The sequence below is a fragment of the Rhinoderma darwinii genome, chromosome 3, assembly GCF_050947455.1.
Source record: "Rhinoderma darwinii isolate aRhiDar2 chromosome 3, aRhiDar2.hap1, whole genome shotgun sequence".
NCBI lineage: Eukaryota > Metazoa > Chordata > Amphibia > Anura > Rhinodermatidae > Rhinoderma > Rhinoderma darwinii.
The window spans coordinates 233693375-233714198 of record NC_134689.1 but is presented as its reverse complement, the minus strand read 5'-3'; the positions used below and the strand labels follow the sequence as shown (position 1 = coordinate 233714198).

At 39.4% G+C, this 20824-nt stretch overlaps 1 protein-coding gene across 1 annotated transcript in view; it reads right to left on the bottom strand.

Annotated features, from left to right (window-relative positions):
- LOC142750416 (uncharacterized) overlaps positions 1–20824 on the bottom strand; it is a 372136-nt gene that overhangs the window by 275641 nt on the left and 75671 nt on the right. Inside the window, exons 25-29 of the mRNA XM_075859419.1 lie at positions 13089–13115; positions 12807–12878; positions 11005–11085; positions 9633–9659; positions 2892–2936 (exon numbers count right to left, since the gene is read on the bottom strand). Coding sequence (XP_075715534.1) covers positions 2892–2936; positions 9633–9659; positions 11005–11085; positions 12807–12878; positions 13089–13115 — 252 coding nt within the window. The remainder of the gene's footprint in view (positions 1–2891; positions 2937–9632; positions 9660–11004; positions 11086–12806; positions 12879–13088; positions 13116–20824) is intronic.

Genomic DNA, 20824 nt, shown 5'->3' with positions numbered 1-20824 from the left:
GCCAAAACCATATTTATTTCCCAAGTTCCTGCTGCTAAGATGAGCTGTACAAAGTTCAGTTCATTAGATAGTGAGTTTAACCACACAAAGATACATAGTGCTGTGAAACAGTTTTTCACAGACCCTTTCCAATTTCTTCTATTTTTGTTAATTTCTTTTATTTAAATGTTTCAGATCACCCAACTAATTCACTATAAGATAAAGACAACACAAGTAAACACAACAAGCAACTTTTAAAGCATAATTAACTTTTTGGGTGACTTCAAAATAAGCGGTCCCATATTTGGTACAAGGAACACTATTTCTGGCCATTATATTACTTGAATATAGATTTATTTTTAATTTTTTAGCTGTTTTCCCCTCTGTGAGCTATATCTCTAATTCTCCGTCTTCTCTGAGCTAGTGGGTGGAGACTAACTGCTGTAATGTCTTCTACACACTGCACACATAGAAGAGGAGAATCTGCTCTCCTAACTCTAGCACATAGATATAAAAGCTGCAGCAACGTGGAGGATATTATACAGCAGTATGAGGAGTGTAGCTGAGAATCCAGCCCTTGGACAGATATAAAACTTACTAGCACCCTGTGCCTCCTCATTTACTCTGCTCCCTCCTACTTTTCCTCTCCATCCCCTCTCCAAAGACTTCTATGGGTAGCGTGTCTGCATCCTTATCAACCTGCTCCCTCCTCCTGCTCCCCTCCCCTCTATATAGACTTATATGGACAGTGTGTCTGTGTCTCTCCCTCTCCCTTCTCCTTGCTCTCCCCTCCCTTCTTCATAGACTTCTATGGGCAAGCTGTGAAGAGACACAAGCCCACATTCTGCAGTTCATCTCTTCTGCTCTGTCACTAGAGACAGATTTTGCATGACAACAGATGATAGCAGTAGCTTCATACAGAATTTGCATAGATAAAACAACTACATTTTAATATCAAGTAAATTACGTCAAATTAAGTTAATATATATATATATATATATATATATATATATATATATATATATATACAGTATACTATTGTATTAGGTTAGATAAGTTAGTGTCCATTTAAAGGATTATTAAATTTTTTGGAGGATAAAAATTTATTCAAAACCTATATTACCCATGTGAAAAGGTAATTGCCTCCCTATGCCTAATAACTACTCGTGCCACTCTTAGAAGTAACTGCGCTCAAACGTTTGCGATATCTTGCGATGAGTCTTTTACATCACTGTAGAGAAATTTTCTCCCACTCTTCTTTGTAGAATTTCTCTAATTCAAGTACATTGGCGGGTTTTGGAGCATGAACTGCCAGTTTAAGGTCTTGTCACAGAACCTCAATGGGTTTCAACTCGGCCACTCCAAACCCCTAATTTTGTTTCTTTTGAGCCATTCAGGCTTGTGTGCTTTGGATGATTGTTCTGCTGCATAACCCAACTACGCTTGAGCTTTAGGTCATGAACTAAAGGGCGGATATTCTTCTTCAGGATTTTCTGATAGAGAGCAGAATTCATGGTTCCATCAATTATGACAAGTCGTCCAGACCCTGAAGAAGCAAAGCAGCACCAGACCATCATACTACTATGTCTTTTAAAAAGTTCCACCTTTGATTCATCAGTTTACATAGCAATTATATTTTATATGGTTTTCTTGCAAATGCAAGACGAGACTGTGATCTTTTTAGTCAGCAGTGTCTTGACCCTTACAACTCTCCCATGGATGCCATTTTTGCCCAGTGTCTTTTTTATTGTGGAATCATTTACATTGACCTTAACTGAGGCAAGGGAGGCCTGCAGTTCTTTAGATGTTCGTCTGGGTTCTTTTGTAACCTCCTGGATGAGTCATCGATGCACTCTTGGTGAAATTTTTCTAGGCCAGTCCCTCCTGGGAAGTGTTCCAAGTTTTCCCCATTTGTAGATTTGACTTTGACTGTGGTTCGATGGAGTGCCAGAGCCTTAGCAATGGCTTTGTAACCCTTTCCAGACTGGTAGATTTCAATGACATTGTTTGGCTCTGTATTTAAATCTCTTTACAACCTGGCTGCTTTTTGAGACCTTCTAGCCTGTGCTTCACATTGCCAGACAGTTTCTATTTCAGTGATGTTTAGATTCAACCGGTCTGGCAGTAATCATGCCTGGTTGTGCCTAGTGAAATTTAAACCAATTGCCACTTGAATTTGACTGGTTGATTTAGTAGCTAAGGGGGCAATTTGTTTTTCCCATAGGGACAGGTAGGGCTGAACAGCATTTTTCCTTCAATAAATGAAATCATCATTTAAAAAACGGAATGTTGTGTTTACTTAAGTTACCTTTGTCTGATATTTAAAGTAGTTTAATAAACTGAATCAATCAAGTGTGCGAAATATGCAAAAATAGAAGAAATTGAGAAGGAAACAAAAACTTTTTAACCCCTTCGCGCACCCAGACGTGCTATTACGTCCGGGTGCGGGGGGTGATGTTCGGAGCACGCTCACGCACTGAGCGCGCTCCATGTGCTGCGGGTGTCGGCTGTATTTTACAGACAAAGTTTGTATATGGCTCTAATGTCTGATTTACTAATATTAATACTATATATGACTATTTTTACATTAGGGTAGAAATCCTCCTTAATAATCTCATAATACCCATCTAAAATATAATGAAGCAAATAAATTAATTAGAAATGTGCATGGTAAAATCTGAACATAGTCCCTCGGTGGTGTCTTTGAACCTATCCATGCTTAACACAAAAAAAAAAAAAAAAATGTTCTACCTATGATTAAGGCACTGAACAAAAATAAAGTGTTTCTATGGAAGAAACTGCAGCATAAATAATAGATGATTACAACCTGATTAATATTTTAGAAACTTAAAGTTAATTCAATGACACTTTGCATAATTACCCTAACTACAGGTTGCAGAAAAAAAACTTACTCTGTCCCCTTTTGGTCCATGAGGTCCAGGGTAACCTTGAGGTCCCTAAATAAATAAATAAATAAATAAAATGTAGCATAATGAATAGATGATTAAAAAGAGAAATAGATAATGTTTACTAAATATATTTAGACAGTAGTGAGACAAATAGAAATACAATACATTTTTTGGACAAGCTAGTGTTTTTGACTTTATAGGAGGTCCAAGGAGCTTGTAACCTGGATGTATGTAAGGGCCCTTTTACACAGGCTGATCCCTGCTCAGCAAAAGCGTTGATCGATGATAATGACATGTTGATTGGCACTCATTTGCTCCATTCACATGGAGCAATGGACTAATAGTCAAGCCTTCCACATACAGTTTGCATAATGTTGGCTCATCTACCCATGTACACAAACGTTCATTTTTATGGCAACATAAAAGATCCGACCAGTCGACAAATGAGCGTTTGCTCGTTCATTATCTGATCACTGCCATGTTTACACAGGCCGATGATTGGGTACAAGCATTCGTTTGAGCGCTCATTCGCCAGATCATCAGCCTGGGTAATAGGGCCTTAAGTCTATGTGCCTTCATTCTTAACCAAACTTAGGGTATGTTCACACGACCTATTTTCAGCCATTTTTCGGGCCGTAAACGCCCCGAAAATCGTCAAAAAATGTGGACTCTGAATGCCTTTAAACATCTACTTATTGGTTTTAATGGGAAAAACCACGGGGCGTTTATTACGTGGCCGTTTTTAAAATACGCCTCGTAAAAAGAAGTGGATATCACTTCTTGAGCTATTTTTCGTTGACTCAATAGAAAAACAGCTCCAGAAATTTGCAGAAATTATTGGAAGTAGGCCTTGAAAATGAGAAATTTGTTAAACGAAAATATAGGTTTAGCTAATTTTTTCTCATTTCCACAAGGACTGAATGAGAAAAAGCACTGTAAAATTTGTAAAGCAATTTCTCCCGAGTAAAACAATACCCCACATGTGGTCATAAACGGTTGTTTGGACACACAGCAGGGCTTAGAAGGAATGGAGCACCATTTGGCTTTCGGAGTTCAAATTTAGCAGGAATAGTTTGCGGAGGCCATGTCACATTTACAAAGCCCCTGAGGGGACAAAACAGTGGAAACCCCCCACAAGTGACCCCATTTTGGAAACTACACCCATTGAGAAAATTATCTAGGGGTATAGTGAGCGTTTTGACCCCACAGATTTTTTGCAGAAATTTTTGGAAGTAGGCCCTGAAAATGACAATCTAAAATTTTTCAAAGAAAATGTAGGTTTAGCTAATTTTTTCTCATTTCCACAAGGACTGAAGGAGAAAAAGCTAGTGTTTTTGACTTTATAGGAGGTCCAAGGAGCTTGTAACCTGGATGTATGTAAGGGCCCTTTTACACAGGCTGATCCCTGCTCAGCAAAAGCGTCGATCGATGATAATGACATGTTGATTGGCACTCATTTGCTCCATTCACATGGAGCAATGGACTAATAGTCAAGCCTTCCACATACAGTTTGCATAATGTTGGCTCATCTACCCATGTACACAAACGTTCATTTTTATGGCAACATAAAAGATCCGACCAGTCGACAAATGAGCGTTTGCTCGTTCATTATCTGATCACTGCCATGTTTACACAGGCCGATGATTGGGTACAAGCATTCGTTTGAGCGCTCATTCGCCAGATCATCAGCCTGGGTAATAGGGCCTTAAGTCTATGTGCCTTCATTCTTAACCAAACTTAGGGTATGTTCACACGACCTATTTTCAGCCATTTTTCGGGCCGTAAACGCCCCGAAAATCGTCAAAAAATGTGGACTCTGAATGCCTTTAAACATCTACTTATTGGTTTTAATGGGAAAAACCACGGGGCGTTTATTACGTGGCCGTTTTTAAAATACGCCTCGTAAAAAGAAGTGGATATCACTTCTTGAGCTATTTTTCGTTGACTCAATAGAAAAACAGCTCCAGAAATTTGCAAAAATTATTGGAAGTAGGCCTTGAAAATGAGAAATTTGTTAAACGAAAATATAGGTTTAGCTAATTTTTTCTCATTTCCACAAGGACTGAATGAGAAAAAGCACTGTAAAATTTGTAAAGCAATTTCTCCCGAGTAAAACAATACCCCACATGTGGTCATAAACGGTTGTTTGGACACACAGCAGGGCTTAGAAGGAATGGAGCACCATTTGGCTTTCGGAGTTCAAATTTAGCAGGAATAGTTTGCGGAGGCCATGTCACATTTACAAAGCCCCTGAGGGGACAAAACAGTGGAAACCCCCCACAAGTGACCCCATTTTGGAAACTACACCCATTGAGGAAATTATCTAGGGGTATAGTGAGCGTTTTGACCCCACAGATTTTTTGCAGAAATTTTTGGAAGTAGGCCCTGAAAATGACAATCTAAAATTTTTCAAAGAAAATGTAGGTTTAGCTAATTTTTTCTCATTTCCACAAGGACTGAAGGAGAAAAAGCTAAATTTTGTAAAGCAATTTCTCCCGACTTAAATAATGCCCCACATGTGGAAATAAACAGCTGTTTGGACACTCGGCAGGGCTTAGAAGGGAAAGAGCGTTACTTGGCTTTTGGAGATCACATTTAGCAGGAATGGTTTGCGGTGGCCATGTCGCATTTGCAAAGCCCCTGATGGGACAAAACAATGAAAACACCCAAAAAGTGACTACATTTAGGAAACTACACCCCTTGAGGAATTCATCTAGGGGTGTACTAAGCATTTTGACCCCACAGGTGTTTCATAGAATTTATTAGAATTGGGCAGTGAAAATAAAAACAATGCTTAAGACGTAGTTTTAGTTCAAAATTTTTCATTTTCTCAACAAATAAAGGAAAAACAGAAACCCAACATTTGTAAAGCAATTTCTCCAGAGTACGGAAATACCCCATATGTGGTCATAAACTGCTGTTTAAGCACACGGTAAGGATCAGAAGGTAAGGAGCGGCATTTGGAGTGCAGATTTTGCTGGATTGGTTTCTGGGCGCTTGTGGGACCAAAATAGTGGAAACCACCCAGAAGTGACCACATTTTGGAAACTACACCCCTCAATGCATTCACCTAGGGGTGTAGTGAGCATGTTAACCCTGCAGGTGTTTTGTAGAAATTAGTGTGGACTCGATGTTGCAGAGTGAAAATGGGATTTTTTCCATAGATATGCCAATATGTGGTGCCCGGCTTGTGCCACCATAACAAGACAGCTCTCTAATTATTATGCAGTGTTTCCCGGTATTAGAAACACCCTTTATGTGTCCCTAATCTTTTGCCTGGACATTCAACCAGGCTCAGGAGTGAAAGAGTACCATGTAAAATTGAGGCCTAATTTGGCGATTTACAAAGTATTGGTTCACAATTGCAGAGGCTCAGATGGGAAATAATAAAAGAAACCCCTGAGAAGTGACCCCATTTTGAAAACTACACCCCTCAAGGCATTGATTAAGTGGTGTAGTGAGCATTTTCACCCCACAGGTCTTTTCCATAAATGAATGCACTGCAGATGGTGCAAATTAAAAATTAATATTTTTCCCTAGATATGCCATTTCAGTGGCAAATATGTCGTGCCCAGCTTATGCCACTGGAGACACACACCCCAAAAATTGTTAAAAAGGGTTCTCCTGGGTATGGCGATGCCATATATGTGGAAGTAAACTGCTATTTGGGCACGCTGTAGGGTTCAGAGAGGAGGGAGCGCCATTTGGCTTTTGGAGATTTAGTAGATTTGTTTGAGTATTGCTAGTGTTTCCGTTTATAATGTGGGGGTACATGTAAGCTGGGCAGAGTACATCAGGGGCATAGTCAGGTGGTATAATAAAGGGGTAAAAATACAATAAAATGATCCATAGATGTGTGTTACACTGTGAAGCAATCCTTTCTGCACAGACCAGTGTCGCACTGATAAATGCTGTCCTTTTTTATGCCCCTGCTGGTCCACACTGCGCAACTTTGCAGTTTGGGGAATTTTGCTGGGAAGTGTTGTCCTGGTATAATACGGGCACCGTCGCTTCCAGCAGATATGTTTTGGCCCTCCCCTTCCTGGTTCCCTAATTTTAGGGCCTTGATTCTTGAAACAGAAGAAATCTTCCCCTCGGGTTGCACAACTGCATATTTTTTATTTCCTGACTTATTGGAGCATTAACTAATTTTAGTTTTTCATAGACGTAGTGATATGAGGGCTGTTTTTTTTGCGGGACGAGCTGTAGTTTTTATTGTTACCATTTTGGGGTACATGCAATTCTGGCAGATTTTTTTTACGTTTTTTTTTATACAGCGTTCACTACGCATTATAAATTACATGTTAACTTTATTCTGCGGGTCAGTCCGATTCCGGCGATACCTAATTTATAGCACTTTTTTATCTTTTACAACTTTTTGCACAATAAAATTACTTTTGTAAAAAGAATGTATTTTTTCTGTCGCCAAGTTGTGAGAACCATAACTTTTTAACTTTTTCGTCGACAGAGCTGTATGAGGGCTTGTTTTTTGCGAGATGAGCTATAGTTTTTATAGGTACCATTTTTGGATACGTGCGATTTTTTGATCACATTTAATTCCTATAGCAGCAGTCGCCAGTGCTGATTGCCTGTCAGGGCTGGTGATCTGCTAGCAACCGCTAAGATACAGCGATCGCTTTCGATCCCTGCATTGAAGGGGTTAATGGCAGGGATCGGAGCTAGCTCCGGTTCCTGCCGTTACAGGTGGCTGTCAGCTGTAACATACAGCTGACTTCCACCGCTGATGACGCCGGATCAGCTCCTGAGCGGATCAGCTCCTGAGCCGGCGCCATCTTGCCGGCGGCTACGGAAGCCGTTTAGGCTCTGCTGCTGGGCGGGGGCTGGAAGCCTTCCATGCTAGGCAGAACGGGAGGCCAGTATTAGGCCTCCATTTGCCATTGCAGCCACCGGAACCCCGGCAATTTCATTGCTGGGGTTCCGATGAGCTGCAAACACCTTAAATGCAGCGATCGCGTTTGAGCGCTGCATTTAAGGGGCTAATGGCGGGGATCGAAGCTAATTTCAGCCGGTAAGATACCGCTGACATCCGGTGATGATGGCTCCGGCTCAGCTTCTGAACCGGTGCCAAGCAGTTGGCATATGGATACGGCAAAATGCGGGAAGCACTAGCTTTCCATGGCGTACCCATACGTCAAATGTCGGGAAGGGGTTAAAGAGAACTTTTCACCAGCCCATACATGTGCAGCTTGTACTGGGTAGGGCTGCACAAACCATGGGGCACGTTACATTTTTTTCTACCCTCCTTCGTTATTTAGATATCGGTGCCGTTATATTTGTCGCCTGATACTTAAATAACCCCCTGAACTGTCAATGGGGTATGTAATGGCAAGGGGGCACGTGACATGGCTGTGAAACTGTCCAATCAGCTACAGACAGTTCACAGCAAGAGCTGGAGAGAGGGGAGTGTGTGCGCACGCACACTCTCCCTCTTCAGCTCTCGGCAGACAAGGACAAGACTCGTCTCTCGCGAGAGATTACACAGTCTTGTACTTGTCTGCCGAACAGGCAAGGGGCGTGTCACTGCTACGGACAGTGCAAGAACATGCGCGCTCTCCTCTCTCCAGCTCTTGCACTGTCCGTAGAAGTGACACGCCCCCTTGCCATTAAACGCCCCCTTGCCAGTTCGGCAGACAAGTGCAAGACTGTGTGATCTCTCGCGAGAGATCAGTCTTGTCCTTGTCTGCCGAGAGTTGAAGAGTGAGAGCGTGCGCACGCACACGCTCTCCTCTCTCCAGCTCTTGCTGTGACACTGTCCGTAGCTGATTGGACAGTGTCACAGCCACGTTACATGCCCCCTTGCCATTACACGACCCATTGACAGTTATTTAAATATCGGGCGCCAAATATAACGGCACCGATATCTAAGTATCGGAGGAGGGTAGAAAAAAAATGCCCCAGGGTTTGTGCAGCCCTACCCGTTACATGTTGCACTCAGCTGCACATGTATGGGCAGGTGAAAGGTTCTCTTTAAATAAAAACTCAAGAAAAATATGTACCTGAATAATGTTTCATAAATATATGAATTTACATTGGCAGAAAGTAGTACAAAATGGTGAAGGAATATATAGTAATGCCTTCCTATCTCTCCTTAAGTGGTCTGTCATATTATCCCCTCTCCTTCATTCCTTCACACAACAGTTAAGGGGTTATATGACCTGAGAAAAAAGGGTCTGCTTTATTTCTTTAAAAAAAAACAGATCCTTTTTTCTATTCTCATACAATTTCGTTTAGCAATCGAAGAAGATAGAAATAGAAAAGCCAGTGAGATAGAAACATGGGGTTTGCATTTCTCTCCACTCTCCATGTACACAGAACAGGATTGATTCATTTTCATTCTCATGGAATGTGCATAATGTTTTATTTTATGTTTTTCACAATATCCTAACATGATTTACAATTCTTCAGTTAGTAAGAATACATGCTTCCAGTATATAACATTATGAGCTTGACTTTGTTGTATTTGAGTCTTCTGTGTTTTATATCTATTTCAATGTCAACCCTAGTTACTGAAATAAAATTTGTCAGGAAGAGGTTATTTCATGTTTTTTTAGTTGTTTAAAAAAAAAAAAAAAAAGGGTAGTATGTGATTAAGAAGAAAAAAGTCTCCTTTTTTTCTCAGAAAAAGCGCCACGATGGTACACGGGCTGTGCCTGGTATTGCAGCTCATCTTTGGGGGAAAAAAAAAAAAAAAAAAAGAGCCTTTAAATATACTTATATACTTACAGTGTCTCCTTGGAAACCTTTATGACCCTAAGAAGAAAACAAATGTTCACAATATTAGGCTACTGTTAAATTTAGAATATTTTGCTTGTATGCAATATAAATGCATTTAATTCATAATAAGTGTATGGTTTTGTATACAATTTCTCTACACAGATGTATGCCAATACCTTTTAACTTAAAGGGATTTTCCCACCTCAGTCCTTTTAACTTTGAGATTGGTGGGCATCACAGAGGTCGGACCTACACAAATCAGAATGTTATGGCATAGCCTAGCAATATGCCATCAAATTACAAGGAGTTGCCCCATGAATACAACCAATGTCCGTATACCCTTTATGCATAATTGCATAAATGGAGGGTCCCCTGCTCACAACCACTCACTATTAATCAGAGTAGCCTCAACCTGGCCATTTATTAAATATTTGAATACTGTTTGGATAGGCGCCAGGTAATGCTACATTTTCCTTGCACCGGTTACGGGAAATGTGTGGCCAGACTAAACTTGATTGCCCAAGGTCCCAGGATTCAACCTAATGGTGATCAGCTTTTTTTTCTTGGAGAAGGAATTGCCTTGATGAGTCAACCCCTTTAATAACATTATCTAGATAAAGGGAGGTATCACCCCCGCTCTGAGTTGTTCAGAGACAAAAGGCTGAACTTCTTTCTGCCACCACTAGAGGTGGCAGAAATTCACTGCTTAGGAATTTATTATTGAGTTCAATGATAGCTGTAAATTTTATGTGCAGTGAGCTCCCACTAGTAGCAGCTGCAGAAAGCTACAATTTTATAATGTTACACTATGGATGTGTGATAGAAACCAGGGGATTTGGAACTCTTTATTATTAAAAAAAAGTGGCCCTTAAAATATTTCTGGACTTATTCACTAAATCAAATTTTATTATAGATACACTTTCCTGCCCGAGACCACCACTAACCCCTGCACCATCCTAAAAAATATAATAATATCTTATAGTAATATAATTACAATAAATTGTAACTACTAAAGCACCAAAGGCCTATAGGGATATTAGAAAATAACCCATAATAATAACAACCCATAATCATTCATGTATGATGCATATCAATATCAACCCCTTTTTCACCTTAAACCACCAGTTTGGTATTATTTATTAATCGCTAAACCACTCAAGACCACCAGGAGTAGGACAGGAATATTATAACTAACCACTAAACCACCCCATGTGAAATTGTTTGATGCAATTTATGTAAGAAGATGGCAAAGTACGTATAATCGGGGGTCATTTTGATGTCTCCATGGTGGGCACCAACACACTTGGAAAAAACCCCTGACACAAAAACAAACATTCACAAACACACTTGCATTCATAAATTGGGATTATCATGTATTCACCATCAGACCAGGTGGACCAGGAGGGCCTGTCCTGCCAGGACGTCCTGGAAGGCCGGGAACACCATCTTGGCCAGGGAGACCCTAGAAGAATGTATTATTATTGGAAAGTAAACAAAATAAAGTTAAGGCAACAGTTTGTTTGAAAGCTATCCCACCTGGAATGTTTTTGACATTGAATGAGCAGTGAAAATGTTACATTCCCTGTATATAACTACAGCATGACTACCCTCTGCAGCCCAATAACAGTCCCAGACAGTGGCGGATTACTATAGGGGCGTTTTGGGCAGCTGCCCGGGGCCCAAGGCTTCCAGAGACCCTTGGCTGCCCAAAGAACTAAAGTACATTGCAATTTTGTCACGTTTTTTGCCGCAGAATCCACAACAAAACTGCTGTGTGTAGGATCTGCAAAAGGACCGGCAGACATAAGGTCAGATGACCATGTTTGCAGGGTTGTTACTGTTGAAAGATGTACACACATAAGGTCACATGACCATGTGTGCAGGTCCTGAAGCCAAAGAGTACAGCAGTAAGTTTCCACAGAAGAGTGAGAGCTGATATATAAGTGTATGGGGTCTGGTCTGGTGGTCTGTATTAGTTTAAGGGGTCTGGGGTCTGTATTTAGGGGTCTTTTCTGGGGTCTGTATTTATTTAGGGGGTCCGGTCTGGAGTCTCTAATAGTTTAGGAAGTCTGATCTGGGGTCTGTATTAGTTTAGAGGGTCTGATCTGGGGTCTGTATTAGTTTAGGGGGTCTGGTTTAAGCTCTGTAATAGTTTAAGGGGGCTTGGTCTTGGGCCTGTATTAGATTAGGGGGTCTGGTCTGGGGTCTGTATTAGTTTAGGGGTCTGGTTTGGGCCCATATTTATTTAGGGGGTCTGGTCTGGGGTCTGTATTACTTTAGGGAGTATGGTCTGAGGTCTGTATTACTTTAGGGGGTCTGAGGATATATAGGCTGTGGATGGTTCAAGGATCCAAAGGCCAAAGATGTCTCAGCAGGAAATTCTGCAGTGGTCAGGAGAAGTCGTCATGGCGGTCTGGTCCGGAGGGAGAAGAAAAGGAAAGAGAACGACTTCCATCAGAAAATACGTCACCGGTGAGTCATGATTTATAGAATAGCAGTCACCTCTCCTAACATGTCTGTTATAACTTGTATTCCACATAAAGTCTCCGTGTAGGCCAGAACTAATAGACAAATGGGTGTTACCATTCCCCTTGTCAGGAGGATGTGTCCCTACACAGTATGATACTGTCAGTGATTATTAGAGACTGTCAGTAAGTAGGGACACAGCTCTTTGACAAGGGAAATCGTAACACTCATTTGCCAATGCTCGCACAGAAAGGGTGTATTGACTATAGACAGGGCCTGGCAGGGCGGTAGAGAAGGGGGGCCCATGTTTTGGGAACAGCCCAGGGCCTATGGTCTGGTAATCTGCCACTAGTCCCAGAGGCTGATATTTTTTTACATATGCCTCAGAAATATGTAAATGTTCCCATTAAAAAAAAAATAACACAGTATGTATTTTTTTTTTTTGCATACAGTTGTATTGAAAAGCATTGAATAGGTAACACAACGGCAAAAATAATTTTATAAAAATTGTAAATCATAAACTACTTGAACCCTCAACATCATGGTCTAATTTACTTAAATGGAAATGAAAATGTGAAAAGTAAAAACATATATACATCACCATGCCTCCCTAATGAAAAAACATTTTAATTTGTATATAGGGCATTATACCGTAGAATAAGCACAATGACAATATTTTTGAAACATACTAATTTTGCTATTTAAATATCATATTACCCGTTCTCCTTTCTCTCCTTTTGAGTTCATATTGAAGATGTCCAGTCCCCTAGTCTCTAAACCTGTAAAAGTCTTCAGACATAAAGAAAACATGAATACAATCATCAAATACATTGAGGCAGAAAATTATATATATTTATGATAAAACTGTAATATGTTATATTTTTTATAAAGGCCTAACTAAAATGTAGATGTGAAATCTGGAATGTTTGTATAAAGAATGTCGTTTTCAGATATTTATTTATTTATTTATTTAAAGAAATATTACAAATACAAACTTACATTCTGTCCTTGTGGTCCCTTTTCACCCTGTGAGAAAAAGTTAATAAAATAAGCATATAAATCTATTGTGAAATCTACATTTACAAACTACCTACAAGCTTTGACCTCTTCCAGCCGCAACCATTTTTCGTTTTCTCATTTTTTGTTTTTTGTCCCTACCTTCTGAAAGCCATAACTTTTTTACTTTTCTGTCGATATTGCCTTATCATGGTTTGTTTTCTTAGCTTCTTAGGGCACCATTTATTGTATCATATAATGTACTGGGAAACTTGAAAAAAAATTATTTTTGAAGGGGAATGGGAAAAAAACTGTGATTTCTACATAGATTATGGGGTTTCGTTTTTACAGCATTTACGGTGCGGTAAAAACTACAGTTAACTTTATTCTGTGGGTCTATACGATTACGCCGATACGAAATTATATTTTTTTTTTATGTTTTACTACTTTTACAAGGAAAAAATGAATTGTTAAAAATACAATTTGTTTTGAGTCATAACTTTTTTATTTTTCTGTATAATGAGGCGTATCAGGGCTTATTTTTGCTGAAGGAGCTGTCATTTTTCACGGCACCATAAAATGTACTGGGAAACTGGAAAAAATGTATGTGAAATATAATGGGGAAAAAAAACTGTGATTCCTCCATTGTGTTTTGGGTTTAGTTTTTACAGCGTTTACTGTGCTGTAAAAAGGACATATTAACTTTATTCTGCAGCTCAAAACGATTTTGGTGATACCAAATTTATACCGTTTTTTTTATGTTTTACTGCTTTTACAAGAAAAAAAAATAATTGTTAAAAATGGTTTCAAATTTATCTGTGTGAGGGCTTGTTTTTTGCAGGGCAAGCTGTAGATTTTATTGGTACCATTTTGGGTGTGCATAAGACTTTTTGATAACTCATTATTCTGGCAATTCTGGTGTTTTACTTTATTTTTCTTTACTATGTTCATCGTGTGGGTTAGTTATGTTTTGTTTTGCTTTTTGCATCGATTTTGCAGTAAAATGGGAAAAGGTTTTTTTATTTACTTTTAATTTTTAGTTTTTATTTATCTGTATTATACATTTTTAAGTCGCCCTAGGGGACTTGAGCCAGCGATCGTATGAACGCTTGCACAACATACTGCAATACTAATGTATTGCACAATGTCATGACTTTCACCGGTTTTTATATATACTGCCAATGTTGGGAGAGGCTTAATACCCCTTCCCGCCGCAGCCATTTTTCAGATTTTAAATTTTTCATTTTTTCCTCCCCACATTCCAAAAGCCATAACTTTTTTATTGTTTCGTCGATATAGTCCTATGGGGGCTTGATTTTTGCAGGACGAGTTGTAGTTTTTTGTAGCGCCATATATTGTGCCATATAATGTACTAGGAAATGGGAAACAAATTATTTGTGAGGTAGAAAATAAAAAAAGAGCGATTCCTCCATTGTTTTTTTGCGCTTCGTTTTTACAAAATTCACTGTGAAATGATAGCAACATGTTAACTTATTCTGCGGGTCAATATGATTACGGCAATACCAAATATATATAGTTTTTTTATATTTTACTACTTTTACAAGTAAAAAACTAAGTGTAAAAAATGTAATTTATTTTGTGTCGCCAAATTCTGAGTCATAACTTTTTTATTTTTCGGTCGATTACTGTGAAGCGTCGGTTGTAACATACAGCCGACATCCACATCGAATGGAGCGGGTTCACACCGTGAGCCCGTTCCATACTTCCCCTACCCGGCTAAGACGTATGGATACGTCAAATGTCGGGAAGGGGTTAAATACAGAGTATTCTTACATAGACTATGGGTTTTACATGAATGCTGTATATTCCATACATTCTGTCATAATGTGCTGTGCTACGTATAGGTTATTACAACTGATATTATAATTGTATGTAATGTCAGGAAATCACTAAAGTCTGTTTAAAGAAACACTCTGGGCAAAACTGATAGGGCACATTCACACGTGGTGGAATTTTTCCGCTGCAAATGTTGGTGCAGATTTGGGGCAATTACACAACGAATCTGCAGCACCATTTGCATATTTGACAGGTAATTCAGACGTTGCAGATATCACAACGGACTTGCCACAGATTTCAGTTTTTACATTGAAATTCCGCTTCTTCTCCGCAACGTCATGAGCATGCTGCGGAGGGAAACTTCTGCACCGCATCCTGATTTCCGCACAGTTATTTTCTGCAACGTCTGAACTAAATTTCCTAAAAATGTATAGAAACAAATGTAAAAAATGGCTGCTGCAGAATTCCACTGTGGACTGTCCGAAGTGGAATTCAACAGCAATTCAGCCACGTGTCAACGGGCCCCTATGCCTGGTGCAGGGCCTGAAAGGCTCAGTGCATGACAGAGGGATTCCCTCTAAGGGCATGACCAGACGTGGCGCATTTCTTCCGCCAATGTCCGCATCAATGCCGCACATAATCTGTTGCGGCTCTGCCTAAAATGGGCATTAAATTGATGCGGACTAGCAGTTGCGTATTGAGGTGAAAGTACTTCCCTTCTCTCTATCAGTGCAGGATAGAGAGAAGGGACAGCATTTTCCCTAGTAAAAGTAAAATAAATTCATACTTACCCGGCCGTTGCCTTGGTGACGCGTCCCTCTCTTGACATCCAGCCCGACCTCCCTGGATGATGCGGCAGTCCATGTGACCGCTGTAGCCTGTGATTGGCTGCAGCCATCACTTGGACTGAAACGTCATTCCGGGAGGCTGGACTGGAGGAAGAAGCAGGGAGTTCTCGGTAAGTAGGAACTTCTATTTTTTTTACAGGTTGATGTATATTGTGATCGGAAGTCACTGTCCAGGGTGCTGAAACACTTACAGCCGATCGTTTAACTCTTTCAGCACCCTGGACAGTGACTATTTACTGACGTCGCCTAGCAACGCTCCCGTAATTACGGGTGCACACATTGACATTGACTTCTATGGGCCTGCCCGTGCCATAATAACGCCCGTGATTACGGCCGTTTTTACGTTAGTGTGCATGGGGCTTCAGTCTGGCTGTAGACCTAGAAATACATAGGTCCAGCCAGAATGAAGAAATGTCATGTTCGTAAAACAAATACGCTACGCAGCACACATAACATCTGCGGACTTCATTGCGGAAATGTGACTCTCCATTGAAGTCAATGGAGAAATTCCACAATGAGTCCGCAACAAGTCCGCTACACGTCCGCATCAACCAGTGTATGCTGCGGACACCAAATTCCGCACCGCAGCCTATGGTCCGCAGCAGAGTTTTCCGCAACTTGTAAACGAACCTCACTAAAAAGCTGTGGAAAGCAATGGAGAAACGTGTATGCTTCGGATTTCCGCAGCGGATTGTCCTCAGCGGAATTCCAGAGCAATTCCGCCATGTCTAGTCATGCCCTTTTTTTTTATACAATTAACAAAACCAAGTTCTCTATATTTAACAATTCCAAAAGATCTGAGGAACTTACCTTTTCTCCCTTTTGCCCCTGAAATTAAATAATAAAATAAATAAGTAAGTATGTATGTATTTAATTACTGTAAATTACACAAAGATACGAGCTTGCTACTAATCAGCCTCTTCCACGCAAGACACTACAACCTAAATAATACTTTAAAAACATATACCCCCCCCCCCCCAAAAAAAAATGATGCCAGCTAATTGCTAACTTTTCAACAACATTTCTGGAATCTAGATGTGAACCTGTGAAATATATGCTAAAAGGGCAAGCTTTCTGCATGTCTGCACAATAGAATCGATAGGTATGTTATGTAAACATGGTGTGAATAGAGCCATAATATCTTAATTCTCCTTTTAAACTTTCATTCTCAAGGCCCCACCAGCAATCTAACCAAATCTTTGTGATGTTGTTAACACTTTGCTATAATTTATCAAATTTACAAGCTTTTTTTAATGTATAATGCATCTGTAGACAGCACTTAAAGAGGACCTGTCATCAGTGGGTTTCTTTGTAAACCATTTACATACTTTTATTCCCTGCGGTCTCCTAATTCCCACATTATTTTTTTTTAATTGTCCCCTCCACTGTCCCGCTATGGCTGGCGCTCCATTTTGGCGCCCAATATGCTAATTACTATCATTGGTACAGGGAGGAGGAGACCTAAGCTCTCCTCAGTGGGCGTTGTCTTCTCCCTCGCTGTGATACGATCCAATCAATGCAGACCATGATGCAGAAGACATGCTGATCTCGCAATTGAACCGAACTTACAGCACTATAGATCCCTATGGCTCTAAAAATACACGCAGAAAGGACATGCATATTTCTTTAATATGTAGCACTTTTGGATGAATTATGTAAAAAGGATCATTTTATTAAAGGTGCCATAAATATCTGTGGTGACACAAAACCTTTAACGCACTCGTATGTTAACTGTGCTGTTTTGGGTTGCTTTGTCCATAACAGCAAATAACCATAAACATTGCAAAAGGTCATGCCAGGCATACGTCGGTAAAACAAATATAGCAGATTAAATTATTTATTTTGCAATATTCGTGCAACATTTTAGTTGATATGACAAATTTGAGAATTTAGCATCTAGGAAAATAATGTAAAATGTCCATTCAGCTGAGGCTTCGTTCATATCTGCGTTGGAGGGATTACCGGATCTGCTATTGCCTCCGGTAAAATCACGAACACTTCGACGGAAAGCCGATAAAACCTATTAAAGTCAATCGGTTCCGTCGGCAACCGACGGTGTCTGTTATACAATGGAACAGTTGGTTCCTTTATTCTCTTGTTCTGCTCCTCTGACAGATCTGAACAACGGAATGGCACAACTCAGATGTGAACATAGCCTAAGCCACACATATTAAAGGTGTTATTGCAGTATAGGGTTGTCTAATGTTTATGGTCAGCTTAAATATAACTAAACATACATATATATATATATATATATATATATATATATATATATATATATATATATATATATATATATGTATATATATAGAAAACAATGTGAAAACGCAGGAATTGTATGTAAGTGGTAAATAAAAATTACTTGTGTACATGTTGAGATACACGGTCCCTCTGGCTGCTCAGGAGTTTTCTCTTCATTTTCTGTCTCTGTCTTGGTAGACTAGAAAAAAAGCAAATATCTGCAGTTCTCTTGAGAATTGGTAATGACGATTTAAGGCAGTAATGGAAACTTAGCATCTTCAGAGTGATAAATAAGAACAGCGTTTATTATAGAGTAGAATATATATTGTGATATGAATTTAGACACCATTATTCATAAAAATCTAATTATAGTGAAAATGTACTACTATTCAATCCTGCTATTAGTTCACATATGCATTTTAAAAAATGTGGTGTTTTGCAACTCTTTTCTTCAAAGCTGTGCCGCACATTGAAATGAATGAATGAAAAGACTGAGAAGAAAAGTAAACATTTTTTTTTTTCTGCTAGGGTTCATGTTATGTGGCTATGCCTATTTCAGTGTATAAGTGTCCTCAGGCCCCATGCACACGACCGTAGATTTTGTCTGCAATTACGGACCCATTCATTTCTAAGGCCGACGTACACCTTCCCGTATATTTATGGGAAGGTGTCCGTGCCGTAGAAACCTTTCCGTAAAAAATAGGACATACTTTATAATGGGAGCACGCAAATGCAGATTACTGTCCGCAGAAGTCCACGGGCGGTCATGTGCTTGGGGTCTTACTCTGTAGGCTCAGAATACACGGAGAGATTACTGTGGAAGTAACACATACAATATTGGAAGACATGTAAAGTGGCGAGGAGGAGAAGGAAAGAGAGCAGGAAGGTAGGTGTAACTTCCACTTCTCAGATACACAGGGAAGACCAATTCTGGAGATCAATCTTTCTGCTGTAACAAGTGAAATACTTAATACACAGAAGAGAATCATGAGCACATAGTACTTTTAAAATGTGGGCAGAAATGGGCTTTAATGTTAAAATTGTAGCCTATGATTTATAGTCAATTTTGCAAAACAAAAGGCAATTATATATCAGCTTTATACCTATTTTGATTTATCTGTAAAACGTATCCATAAAAAAAGTGTAGTGTCAGTATACACTTGCATACAGTTGGTGTCCATTTGACAGATCAGTTATTTTTTTAAATCTTTTTTAAAGTTAAAATACTTTTTGGGCTTTTTTTTTTTTCTTCCAACAGATCCAATTGTCTAAACTTCTGTAAATTTGTATGTATGGGTTTGGATAAAAATGTAAAAAAAAACAAAAAAAACTTTAATATGCATTTTTTTGTTTTTACGAAAATCATAGTAGGATACATTTTTCAGTACCCTCAAAAAAGGTATTGAGATCAGTCAAATGTATGCTTAAAATGTTATGGCATATGTTATGCCAAATATAGCTTTTCTGCTGCCTAATGCAAGAATTGAAATGGCACCCTCTTCAGACCTTGATTGACATCCCCCTGGCTGTACTATGTCAATTCTATCCTTTTCCAACTCTTGCGAATGTGCCATTGCCTTGTACTCCCCAAGGCATGAATAGTATGGTGAAGTGTACTCCACAAGCATACGCGGTGAAGCTATGAAGCCAGGCAAAGTACACCTCTCTGCAAAGTCCATGCCTAGGGAATACAAGGCAACAGCTACATTTTTTTAGTTGGAGGAGGCTAGTAGCGTTGGAGAATGGCCAGAAAGATGTTAATCGAGCATGGAAAGGTGGGTTTTGGAGACCAAACTGCTTGTCTTTTCAGAATAGGGGCACTGTTCCCATGACTCTTCAAAGGGCATACAGTGTGCACCATTTTAAAAGTTGATTTGATAGAATTTGCTGCATCTGACAAAACATACAGAGGCACGTTTGGAAACATTGATAGGTCATGTATTATGGCACGGTGGCAGTTTAGAAAGCTGAAACGACCTGATAGATTCCTTTTGAATATACAAAGAATTACCACAATTCCAGCTGCCCCACAATTTTCATCCTTATAAATATATCCTACATAAATACAGCACCAGAACCTGATTCATTACATAAATACAACACAGAACAAAGCTCAGTAAATAAATACAGCACCAGAACAAAGCTCAGTACATATATACAGCACTAGAACCAACCTCAGTACATATATACAGCACCAGAACAAAGCTCTGAACATATATACAGCCCCAGAACAAAGCTCAGTACATAAAAACAGCACCAGAACAAAGCTCAGTACATAAATACACCAGAACCAAGCTCAGTACATATATACAGCATCAGAACGAAGCTCGGTACATAAGTACAGCACCAGAACAAAGCTCATTACATACATACAGCACCCGAACTAAGCTCTGTAAATAAATACAGCACCAGAACCAAGCTCAGTACATAAATACAGCGCCAGAACAATGCTCATTACAAAAATACAGCACCAGAACAAAGCTCAGTACATAAATACAGTACCAGAACAAAGCTCAGTACATAAACACAACACCAAAAACAAGCTCAGTATACTGTATATATACAATGCATTTGGAAAGTCTTAAGGCCCTTTACAATTTTTCACATTTTGTTATATTGAGGCCTTGTGCTAAAATAAATAAACAGTCACGTTTTTCCCCATCATTCTGCACTCATTACCCCATAATGACAAAGTGAAAACAGAATGTTAGTAATCTTTGCTAATTTATTGAAAAGGAAAAGCTAAAATATTGTATTGACATAAAGTATTCAGACCATTTACTCAGTACATAGTTGAAGCACCTTTAGCAGCGATAACAGCCTCCAGTCTTCTTGGGTATGATGCCACAAGGT